The 13,135-nt window shown below is 33.2% G+C and overlaps 2 protein-coding genes across 2 annotated transcripts; both read left to right on the plus strand.

Annotated features, from left to right (window-relative positions):
• The first annotated feature begins 3,142 nt into the window (after nt 1-3,142).
• On the plus strand, nt 3,143-4,407 carry LOC107457745 (ras-related protein Rab2BV-like). The gene is made up of 2 exons (XM_016075911.3): nt 3,143-3,470; nt 3,853-4,407. The coding sequence occupies exons 1-2, from the start codon at nt 3,306-3,308 to the stop codon at nt 4,333-4,335; spliced, it is 648 nt and encodes a 215-aa protein (XP_015931397.1). The 5' UTR covers nt 3,143-3,305; the 3' UTR covers nt 4,336-4,407.
• Nucleotides 4,408-5,224: 817 nt separating this feature from the next.
• Nucleotides 5,225-8,569, plus strand: LOC107457744 (BEL1-like homeodomain protein 9). Its single transcript, XM_016075910.3, has 4 exons — nt 5,225-5,905; nt 6,769-7,100; nt 7,433-7,493; nt 8,362-8,569. The coding sequence occupies exons 1-4, from the start codon at nt 5,348-5,350 to the stop codon at nt 8,494-8,496; spliced, it is 1,086 nt and encodes a 361-aa protein (XP_015931396.1). The 5' UTR covers nt 5,225-5,347; the 3' UTR covers nt 8,497-8,569.
• The last annotated feature ends 4,566 nt before the right edge of the window (nt 8,570-13,135 follow it).

The following is a 13,135-nucleotide window of genomic DNA, read 5'->3' on the forward strand; positions in this document are numbered from 1 at the left end:
TCATGCAAGAGGGATTAACATGTTGAATTTTTAACGGAAACATTCTGTTTGAGGTCATCTTTGCTTTATCTATGAACCTTCCGTTGTTGTCAAATACAGTACAATATCCATGATAAGTTATCATCTTATATCCCTTCTCAGATAATTGCCCCATACTCAGTAAATTGTAATCAAGTTCAGGAGCATAGAAAACATCAGAAATATAACTCAGAGAACCATCCTTCAATCTAATTGGTATGTGCCCTTTTCCTTCAATAGGGATCTTTGTACTATTACCGAACTTCAATAATAGTTTAACTGAATCATCTATTGAAGAAAATAACTCCTTTCTACCAGACATATGATTACTGCAAGCATTATCCAAGTACCATATATTTTCATCTTCAGCACATGAATTACTTGTAAAAAATAAAGTCTGAGTACCCGGATTGTTATCAGTATTTTGATGCTGATTTTCTGCAACGTGTGCTTGATTATTATTCATCATTTTGAATTTACAATCTACTATTTTGTGTCCATACTTTCCACAATGAAAACAGTTGAAATTGGTTCTTTCTTGATAAAAATTGTCTCGACCTCTTCCTCGGTTGACAGGCCTGAAATTCGTTCCACCTTTTCCTTGATTGGGTGGTGTAAAATTGTTGTAACTTCCTTGATTGTAATTGCCACGACCTCTACCTCTAAAACTTCCTCTGCCTCTACTTTGAAAATTAAAACCACGACCTCGTCCTTCTTGTGTACGGTTTGATTCTGCAACGTTGTTGAAATTCACTCGGCTTTTCAGGGCTTCCTCAGTTGATTTTTCTGACTTCTTCAGTATTCTACTGATGTGGCTTTCCATGGTTCCTTGCAACTCTGCAATCGTCATAGTATCCATATCATGAGACTCTAATATTGTAGTCGACACATAACCATACTTCATCAGTATAGTGCAAAATTTTTTTTCCACCGTTTTATTATTGGGAATATCTTTTTTATAGACTCTTGTCTATTTGTAATACGAGAAAAATATTGCTCAACAGTTTATGAGTTAGACATCATCTCGTACCTTTTATATTCTCTTCTCAAAGACTGTAGCTTTGCTTTTTGAGCTTTATCTACGCCTTTGTATGACAGCTTCAACGTGTTCCATGCTTCCTTTGCACTTTTGGCATTTGCTATTTTGCCAAACACCGTATAATCTACTCCTTGATGAATTTGAGATAGCGCCAATTGATCTCTCCTTTGTTGGGCAGTATCTGCTCCTTCTTGCAAAACCGGTTCAATGAAGTTCCATAGGTTTTGGGCCTTCAAATGGGTAGACATCAAAGTCTCCCAATAACTATAATCGAGTTTCCCATCTAACTTGGGACCGGACCACACAATATTGAAAGTGTTTGCCATACCGACTCTATGAATCAATAACTATGTGAGAACTCTCCCACACCTTGCAAACTCTCACACACCAGGCGCTGGATTAACCAGCTCTGATACCAAATGTAAGTATAATACCCACAACTAATTGGCCCTAGGATCACTCACTCATATAAATAACGCTATCATATTTTCATCTTTCAAACTTTCTAGCACTCATAAAACAAAGGAGAGAATTTCAAAACATACTCATTTTCATTATGGAACACATAAAATACATAAGGCATATATGCCTTTATATAGGCAAAGTTTTATACTAAAAGTTCATGATTCTACTAGCTTCTTAATACACATACTTATTCAACTTTGCTTCTTACTTTGACTATTCAAATAAGTAACTTCTTGTAATTTCTAGCACATCTTGAAAATTCTTTATTAAGTTTAGTCATCAATCTTTAAGCTTCCAATGCACTTCATGATTCTTCTAGTATGGAGGTGATGAGTGCAACTTCCTTTCAATTCCAATTCAATTTGATTTTGAACTTCTTCATTGTTGTAGAATGTTGTAGTTATACTACTCTCTTGAATGTTCTTGGTTATTCTCCAAATTTCCAACATCTTCTAGTAAATTAATGATTATTGTTTTCAATTCAAACTTTGCTTCTTCAATTCTTTAACCATACTTCATGAAAATTCTTGATCATCAATTAATCTTATTGCAATGCATTTTTTTGCCTACAACTAGGCATTATTGTGTTGCATTGGTAAGAGAAGTTGAAATTTTTTTATGTAGTATACCAGTTCTCATACAGTGCTAATCACACAAGTATTTATACAATTGTTTAGACATAACAATTCTAGATCGTCATCTTATAATGAATTTATTATTAAAATACACGAATTAATCTGTCTAAAATAAATTGTGAAATTCTTCTTAATTTGTCGAACAACAAATAATTGTATATAAATTCTCCTAAATGAAATGGGTAGTTTCTTCCTTTAATGCATGGATAATTTATCCCACGTTTTGTAGATGTTATCGCATGATCGATAACTATGATAGTGGAGGAGAGTAATGACTTGCTCGCCAAGTCAGATTGAGCATGGAGGGTAATACCTGTGTCGCGAATAGGTAAAATAGAATAGACACACATGTATCTCTTGAATTGATTTGTTAGATCAAAGGTCTTAATTATTTGCATCTTTATCACTTTATGAATAATATTCAAATTATTTACATTATCATTATTGTCTCTCCTTTAACTTATAATCAAAATTTTAGTCACTATTCAAATGGGCACTCAAAATTTTTTATATAAAATATTATAAATTTTAGTTTAAAAACATAAAAAATATATAACTTTCAACAATCTTTTAAATTTTGTAAAAATATATATTTTTTGTTTTGATAATTTAATTTTTTTTTTACCAAAAAATAAGAGACTCGAACTCGCAATCTCTTAATTAAGTATGGAGAGACTATGTCATTTGAGCTGTTATTCATTGGCTTTGATAATTTAATTTTATTTTCACTTAAAATTTTGGTCTATATAATGTGTTTTCGACTTTTCGTCATAAAGGGCATAAAGTACCGTTCGTAATTTAAATATTTACGTGACAGACTAAAAAACATATTAGGTCGAACAAAAATTGAATAAAACAACAAATATTTACTTGATAAAAAAGGAAAACATATAGATAGCGAGTTTTGCGGGGAATGAAAGGGTGGGCGTTTCAAAAGTGGTGTGTCGTCCGTTAATTCAGTTATTATTGGGGGTGGTTCCAATGTTAATGTGCGTCTTTTCTTTTCTATCTCTGTCTCTTCTTCCCTGTTCTTCACTCGTCTCTGATCTGCAGGGAAAAATAAAATAACGCTTCCGCAAACTTGGAATCTCTAAGTCATTCCACTTTGGCAATTGTTCTGTTGGCGTAATAATAATAATAGATATTAGATGGCGTACAAAGTGGACCATGAATACGACTACCTCTTCAAGGTTGTGTTGATTGGGGACTCTGGGGTTGGAAAATCCAATATCCTTTCCAGGTTTACGCGCAACGAGTTTTGCTTGGAGTCCAAGTCTACCATTGGTGTTGAATTCGCCACCAGAACATTGCAGGTTTTTTCCTCCTTCTCTTTCTTTTTTGTTTCCTTCTGTTCTTTCCGATCGGTTTTGGTTCGATCTGGTTTGGTTCAATTCGATGATATGACATGAAAATTCAAGAATCATTAGATAATAATTTAGTCAAATATGTCAAATTATTTAAAGATTTTCAACTATCATGTTGTATGGAGGCGATTTCAAGTGAATAACACAATTCTAAAAATGTAAAAATATTTCACGAAACACATCCCTTTCTTATTTGAATTTTTGTTATGAGATAGATTAATGTGTTATGTTTTAACTAAATTGTTGGATCCATACATTATAGAGTTTAGAATAATCAAATATGTTAATCATTGAAGATTTAATTGCTGATGTTAAAAACAATATAATGCAGGTGGAAGGGAAGACTGTAAAGGCACAAATATGGGACACTGCAGGGCAAGAGAGGTATAGAGCCATCACAAGTGCATACTACAGAGGAGCAGTTGGTGCTCTCTTGGTGTATGACATTACCAAGAGGCAAACATTCGACAATGTCCAGCGATGGCTTCGCGAGCTAAGGGACCATGCCGACTCCAACATTGTTATCATGATGGCCGGAAACAAATCCGACCTTAATCATCTGAGAGCAGTGTCTACTGAAGATGCTGAAAGTTTGGCTGAAAAAGAAGGACTATCTTTTCTTGAGACTTCAGCATTGGAAGCCTATAATGTTGAGAAGGCATTCCAAACCATATTGTTTGATATATATCACATTATAAGTAAAAAGGCGCTCGCAGCGCAGGAAGCCACTTCTGCCGGTGTTCCTCAGGGAACCACCATTAATGTCGCGAACACGGCCAATAATGCAGAGAGTAGATCTTGTTGCTCTAATTAACAATTTGTAGAAAAAGAGGTGACACAGAAAAAATGTTTGTTTTTTTGTTGGAAATTTGAATACACATGATGAGTAGTTGCTAGTTGTTGTTGTTATCATTTGCTAGTTGTTGTTACATTCTTTAATTTCTGTAAGATGGGAGAGGCAGATATTCTAGTCTTCAACAATTTACAGCTTTGGCATTAACTGATTCTGAAATGCTTGCAATTCAGAATTTGATGAATCTTAGTTCTCTCTAAGTCAGAGTTTTAGTCACAGATATTGTAACTTTAGTTTTTCAGTGAAATTGTTAATGCAGCTTTCTTCTGTAACTTTCATCATAATAAATTCTTTGCATTTGTTCTTTGTAAAACACTTTCTGTAATTGCTGAAAAGAAGGTGCTTGAAATTGTTTGTACTGATTTCATCAGTGTGGTGTTCATCATGTGGGAAATTTGATTCTCCAGTGAGTCATTTTTTTCAGCTACTAACTAGAAAATGGTCCAAAAACCAGTGTTTAGTATAGTTCATACTTCCAACCGTAGGTTCAAGGTGGAACTACACGTCTCTTACCATAAAAAGGTTTGGACAAACACAAAAATTGACTCATACAAGTCTTATCACTTAAATGATTTAGAAACTCAGATTTTAATATATAATTATATTATATATGCAAGTGTAAATAGTTTTTCGGAGACATTTAATCATACTGCATTAATAAAAACATTTGAGTTAATTTTTTGCTAACTTAAAAGTCCAACAATTTTCAAGTGGGAAATTGTCTACAAATATGTAATGTAAACAACATTGCTTTTTTAAGCTCAGCAGTGCAAGAAATTGGAAAAGTTCAAAACTGTTCAAAGTCCCTTCAACTGTTTCTTCTGCCAAAAACTGTTCATAAATAGTGACTCTACTAATTAACCTCACAACAAAGTTCTCTAAGTTTCATCTCCTTCACCATTCATCACTACTTCACTCACCTTCCTCTTTTATCACCTTCTCCTTCATCTCCACCACTAAGCAAAATTCATTGATGGAAGAAAATTTTGAGTCCTCTCATGTACCACAACAAAGCAGAAGGAACAAGCTCAGAGAAATGGTCCAAACCCAAAAACAACAACCACCACCACAACCATTTCCTCCTTCATTTCAAACCAGCATAACTCAACCCTTTGAGACAAATCCAATTTCATCTACATTTATTAGCACCAAACCACCCTATCATTACTCCTTTCTAGCAAAGAGCTCTTCACAACTAGAACATTACCCTGCAAGCTTTCACAATCTTCTTCTTCCACCCTATTTGGTGGATCAAAATCATCATGTGCCCCAAGAACCATGCAGTGATGTTAGAAACATTGGTCCTGTGGTTGTTCCTTTTACAGGGTATGCTTCCATATTGAAGAGATCAAGGTTTCTGAAGCCAGCTCAGCAGATTCTTGAAGACATGTGTGGCAGTGTTTTGAATCCTCCACCAAGATTGAATGAAAGTGGTGATGATCATGAAGAAGATCCCATCATTGGAACTAATGGTAGGGATGGAGTTCAGCATCATTGTAGGGATTCTGTACTTGGTTGCATGTTAGATGAGGTATGTGAAATGTCTTTGGTGCCCCCATTTTTTTTTCTTTTCTTTTAATTAATGGAAAATCTTAGTCAGACTTTCAACATCAATTACAAATCTGACTATAAATATCACTATCACTACTAGTAATCTTATCTAAAGCATGTTTGGAAACAGTACATTTTTCTGTTTTTCAAAAATTGTGATCCTAGCAAACTTCTTTTGTATAAACTAATTTGAACCCAAAATACGTTTCTTTCTAAATTCTAAAGTCTAGTACTTGAGATATCAAGTGAATTCAGTTTTCTATCATTCAAGCATCAAATATATAGCAGACTACACCCAGAAGGTGTAATGTGCGCGACTTAGGCCTAATTTGGGTAAACAGCTTAATTAAACTCCTTTTGAAAAAATAGTTTAAACAATAATGGTTATGTGAAAAAGTAGCTTATAAATAAGTTATTTTGTATTTGAGTTTTTAATTCTAAAAGTGCTTATTCTATAGAAATATGATAAAAAAAATAGTAGTATTATGAGAGAATTCATTTTTTTTAACTTCTCTATAAATTCCTAAATAACTTTTTAAAAAGTTGCAATTTGGTTTTGAAAATCGCATCAGACATTAATGCTACTACTTTTCATAAGTCAAAAGTTCAGAAAAATTACTTTTGAAGTTTTCCAAACATACACTTAATCTGATAATTAATGGTTATTTTCATGACTTGAACCCGTGAGACCATGACCTTTAGGTCACACGGAAACATATCAATCGTTGCTTTAAGGCTCCCTTTCTAAATTGCAAATAAATGGGTTAAAAAAAATTCATAACTTACCCAAAATTGAAAGGTATGTAGTAAATTTGTTTCTTTTTTTTTTTTAATTCTCTTAAGGTATACAAGAAGTATATACTATACTGCCAACAAATGCAATCAGTGGTGTCATCATTTCAGAAAGTAGCTGGGCTTGGAAATGCCACTCCTTACATATCCTTTGGAATCAAATCCATTTCCAAGCATTTTGGATGTTTGAAACATGCTATCTATGATCAGCTTCAGTTCACAATGAAGAACACTACTCCTGCATCTAACAATGTTGTTGAAAAGGGTCTTCAATCAGTGCAACGCTTACACTCAGTTCAACCTGTCTTGAGATCCCAAAGAGGGCTTCCGGATCATGCTGTAGCTTTGTTGAGGAGATGGCTCTTTGAACACTTCTTACACCCGTCAGTGATTCTAGTTTTGAAGCTTATTTTTGTAGGGTTGTTAATGTTTTCGCAGACTCACTCTTGTTTTATGGCAATTAAGCTAACACCATCCCTTTCTGCTATTAGATGAGATGTGAAACTTATTCTATTTGAGTTTTACATCTCATCTAATAATAAAAAAGATGTGTTAGCTTGATGCACGACGAAAAAATGAGTATACAAAATATTTCTCTTTGCTGTAAATGATTATTTTGTTTTACTTTTTCTTAGGCTATGGAAACTATTTATTTTGGTTTATGTGCTAATGATGTTTATAATATAATGATTGTTACTTAAACCTGTTCATGCAGGTATCCTACTGATTCTGAAAAGGATACATTGGTTCAACAGACTGGCCTTTCAAGATGTCAGGTGATTCTTCATTCCTTCCAAAATTGTGTTACAACTTATGAGCTTACAATTTGAGATTTATAATTCAATATGAGAACATGACCTAAACAATCTAAAATACATGAAACAAGAGTTTAGTCATTTATTTTATTTTTGCATTAATTTGGTTCTTTAGAGTGTAAAATACTAAAATAGCCATCAACTCAATATACATTTAAAAGACTAAATTGATGTCTCTTTTAAATACTAACAGGCAAATTGGTGTGCAAGCTCTTAAAGAGTATAGGGTAAGATTAACGGTCAAATTAGTCTCTGAAAAAAATTATTTTTTAAATTCGTTTTTAAAAGATTTTATTAATTAAATTAATTCTTTAAGATTATAAATTAATTATTTTTTATCTTTTGTCACTCCATTAATAATTTTCATCAACAATTGACGATGTGAAATGTTAATTAACAACATGCATAATTTCGAACATTTCCAATTGAATACTAACCTAATATGTTTATGAAATTTTATCCGTCTATGTTTTCAATTACATAAACCCTAATCCTAATATAATATAGCGACTAACTTGATATATTTTCATAAACATGTTTATTCAACATCTAATTAGACATACTAGATATCTGTATGCTGTCAATTAATATTTCATCATCAATAGTTGGCAAAAACTGTTAACAGAGTGAATAAGTGATAGAAAGACAAAAATAATTAATTTTTAATTTTTAAAAAATCAATTTAATTAATAAAATCTTTCAAAAATAAATTTAAAATTTTTTTTATTTTTCAAGAATTAATTTGAGTAATAACTCATATACCATTCTTTTTTTGAAAGGTTGTACCGTCTCAAATCAATGTTGCATCACTAAATTGTAATTTTAACAGGTTTCAAATTGGTTCATCAATGCAAGAGTAAGAATCTGGAAGCCCATGGTGGAAGAGATGCACATGAATGGGGAACAGAAGGCTCAAGAATCAGAAGTGATCCATCACGCAAGGAAGCCCATTATTGGCCCTTAAACCACAGTTATTAAGCCCATGTAAAAAGCCTGCCCCAATAACCAAGAAGAAGAAAATATTACTAAATCGCAAACTCCCCAAGCAATAGTTCAAATTCAAACATATGTTACGTATCAAATGTTGCTTGCATTATATTAGTTCTTGTTAAATCAAATCCAAAAAAAGAAAAATTATAACATGTGATTTGGGAAAGCAATGGATTCTCTTTATAGCACTAAACTAATCACCTGAAAAATTTGGGTAATTATTTTCATTTGGGTTCCGTTTCAATTCAGAAAAACCATAATGAAACCGTAAATAGATGGTATAACAACATCCGTGCATTCACGTGTGGTACATATGCGTGTATGTGACAAGTGACAATACTTTTGCCAATTGAATTCTTCCAACATCTGAAAGGCTTTGAGAAGAGAGAGATTCTGAGACAAAAATTGAAATACAAAAATTAAAATAAATTTTAGTTATGTTTGGTGGAAAATAAAAAACAGAAATTAAAATAAGAATAAAATTTTAATTTAATTTGTATAAAAGATAAAATTAAAATTAATTAATTGAAATAAAAATATTTTAAGTATAAAATATTATTAAAGTTTTAGTCTTTGTTTCTAAAAATTTCAGTCTCTGATATCTCTATTTTTTGGAAGTACTGAAATAGTGAAATTTTAGAGATAGAGACTGAAATTTTAATTCCAATCTCTAAGTCAACAAATATGATATTGAATCTAAGTTTTCGTCTCAATACCTCAAAACAAACATTACCTAAGAACGGCTAGTTTTTATCTAATTAATCCGTAAACGTTTCTAACTAAATAAACACTGATATTTTCTTGTTAATTAAACAAACTAGCATATATATAGTCATACAAAAAACAAACTAGTATATATACCTCTTCATTAAAGTTCAATCAATAAACATTATTCGAATCAACATCTACCTGATTTTATGGAGGTCAGACACAGTAACATTGAACTAGCTCTATTTATCTAAATAAATAACTAACTCTTACAATCTTTCTAATTTTTCTAGAAAAGAGATCTCAACAACCTCCTTACCAAAAAAAGAGTAACCAACAACCCACCATTAAAAGTGGAACGATTCAAAAATGGTTATTAACTCTACATCTATACTTATAAATATCCTTATGTCCTCAGATATTATTTGAACTCCAATCTATTAAAAACCTGCTTAAAACTCTTACTAACTTAAATATAGGAATCCCTTGCAGGTACCACCCCCACCTTTGCTTACAAAGAACTCGGATAACTTCACATTGACGGAGAAGACGTCGAATCAAACCCTCTTAGGAGTTTAAACCTCACGTTCAAGCCCAAATCCATTAGTTTCACTACCCTCAAAACATTGGCACCGTTACCAGTGACCTAATAATCAACATCGTATGATGGCAGATGACATTTTAGAAGACGAACACACTGCTTCTGATTTTGAAACCCAGGAAGAAGAACAGTACAACGACGACCACGCACTAGTCATACCTCACCGACCTGACAAAGGGAAAGGTATCGCTGGGGAGGCACATCCCGCAAATCAAGGAGGATGGAGAATAAATTCAGAAATCCATCAATAAGGAGAATTAGGAGAAAGAGATCCTACAGAGCTCATGGAACTGATTCAAGGTCGGCTAGAGCAGTTCAGGAATGAATTTGAATGACAACGTGATCAGAAAGAGCTCTGCGAAGGGAGGTATGACGACGAAAAAAAATCAAGAAACTGGAATCCGATCTAAAAGGTCAGAAATCCCGAGCTGACCGAGCAGAAATGCCTTTGAGAGGTAAAGATCCATTTACGGAAGAGATCATGCGACCGAAAATTCTCAAAAACTTTAAGATCTCCGACATGGATCTCTATGACAAAACCACTGATCCGAGACACCACTTAAGTAATTTCAAGAGTCGTATGTACTTGGTTGACGCATTGGATGCAACTCGCGCAAAGCTTTCCTGACTACACTAACAAGGGTGACAATGAAGTGGTTCGATAGCTTGCCACATAGGTCGGTCACCTGTTTCGATGACTTAGCAAGTAATTTTCTTCCCCGATTTTCCATTCAGAAAAATAAGACCAAGCATGTCCCGAGTCTCTTGGGAGTAAAACAAGAGGTTAGAAAATCTTTATGAGCCTATATGAAAATGTTTAACAAAGCGTGCTTGGAGATTCAAAACCTACCTATGGAAGCGGTCATTATGGGGATAATTAACGACCTCAAAGAAGGCATGTTCTCTCAATCCATATCAAAGAGACATCCAATATATTTGTATGAGGTTCAAGAGCAGGTCGAGAAATATATCAACATAGAGGAGATAACAAGATTAAGAGAACCCACCTGAGGACAAAGCAATCAATATCAGACTCGAAGCAAGGAAAGAGAGTAAAAAAAAGAATACAACTCAAAAAAACTCGAAGGTATTATAATTATACCCTATTGCAGATTTTTCTTATCGACAGAGAGATCTACCACACAGAAAAGATTCAACCTCCTAGACGAATCAAAAACAAAAAAGGTGAAAGTCCGTCAGAATACTGCAAATACCACAAAATTTACAGTCATTCTACCAATGATTGCTATGATTTGAAGTTAAATAAAAACATATATAGTTATTTTTGTTATACAAATTTTATAAAGTTAACTAAATTTAAAGTTTAATTATTTTAATATTAAAAATAATAAAATCAATGAATTTTTATTTATTTTAAAGTACAATAATTACTTATTAATAGTAATATATAGTTTGTGATTAAATTAAAATATTTATATTAGAATTCTATTTTTTTAAAGATTTTTATTTAAATAACATTAGTGGTTGAGTTTGTACATATTTTTTGTGATTTATGAATAAAATTTTTAAATTCTCTTACTCTTATATTAAAATCGATTTGAGCAAGTATAATCTACCAGAGATAAAATTTGTCTTTAAGTTACTTTATTTATATTTTAATATCATATTTATTCTTATAATCAAAGTAATATGATTAACATTGTTATCTCTTAAAATTTATCAATATATTTAATCTATTCTTAAGTTAAAGTAGTTGTATTTGTATTTAAAAACATATTTCTTCTTAGATGTGTTACAAAGGCTAATGTAGTTGAAGTTATTTGTCTTTTAACTCATTTATCTCAAAGTTTAGTACTTTTATAGCAACTTTTAGCAAATAAAAAAAATATGAAGTTGCTAATAAAGGCGTTAGAAGATACTCTTCTAGGATTTTGTCACAAGATTGTAGAATTTCATCTAAATTAAATAAATAGAACTGCTTAATTTAATTATTTCGCATGATTAATTTAATTAGTTCGCAGAACGAAGAAATCGAATGCAAAAGAAAATTGGCAAAGCAGAAGAAAAAGCTGAGACGTTGCAGGCCTAAACATAAAAATAGGTGTGTAAAGAAAATTTTAAATGACATTTAGCTCTTGGAATGTTAGGGGGTTACGGGGTGATGGCAAAGTAAGAATGGTGAAGGAGTTAAAGAAAAAACATAGATTAGATATGTTGGGTTTGATTGAGACTAAAAAACAGATTGTGACCAGATTTGATGTTGTAAGACTTTGGGGGCAAGATGGTACAGGTTGGGAATTTGTAGGCTCGGATGGGGCAGCGGGTGGACTATTGTTGATATGGGATGAATCGGTGTTTAAAAAAAATAACTGTTATAAGGGGAAGAGATGGTTGTGTGTAGAAGGGATCCTGGTAAAAAATAATTACAATTGTGCTATCTTCTTGGTCTATGGTGCTCATAATAGGGATGCGAAGCTTCAAGTGTGGGAAGAGTTGAGTTATATGGCTGGGTTATGTCAGGTTCCTAACTGCTACATGGGAGATTTTAATGAAATAATGCATGTGGAAGAAAGGCAAGGTACTGATGTTCTACCGAGGTTGGCAAAAGAGTTTAGGAGTTTGGTACAGGATATGCATCTAGTGGATCTACCGCTAACAGATCGCAAGTTCACATGGTTTAGGGGACGCTCGTGCAGTCGGATAGATAGAGCTCTGGTTATTAGCGTGGAGTGGTTGGAAGAGTTCCCTGAGACTAGGATATGCGGTGGACCAAGGGGTCTATCAGATCACTGTCAGTGATCTTGGAGCACACGAGGCAGAGGGTAGGGCCAAGGCCATTTCGAAGCCTAGATTCATGGTTTACACATTAGGGTTTCCTTAGCTTTGTGAAGGAGGAGTGGAGAGGATTGGGGGAGATGCAATTCACAGATAAATTGAAGGCGCTGACGATCCCGCTAGGGAATTGGCATAAGACTAACTTTAGGGATATGGACAAGAAGATTACGAGGTTTGAGGAAGAAATTAAGAAGATTGATGACTTGGTAAGTAATGGGGTGTATGATGGAACGATGGAGGCTAGAAGAAATGCGCTAGTTACCTGCTGTGAGAGGTGGTATGTCAGGAAAGAAGTCTATTGAAAACAGATGTCCCGGTCTCGGCAAGCAAAAGAGATGGACAAAAATACAAGATACTTTCACAACTTGGCGTCAACGAGACGGCAAAATAACAGGATCGATACACTATTAATCAACGGCAGGCTAGTAAGGAACCAAGCTAGAATAAAGATTACTATTAAGGATTACTGCAAGGAGTTATACCACCAGGATAAGTTGCCTATGATGAG

The sequence above is a fragment of the Arachis duranensis genome, chromosome 7, assembly GCF_000817695.3.
Source record: "Arachis duranensis cultivar V14167 chromosome 7, aradu.V14167.gnm2.J7QH, whole genome shotgun sequence".
In the NCBI taxonomy this organism is placed as follows: domain Eukaryota; kingdom Viridiplantae; phylum Streptophyta; class Magnoliopsida; order Fabales; family Fabaceae; genus Arachis; species Arachis duranensis.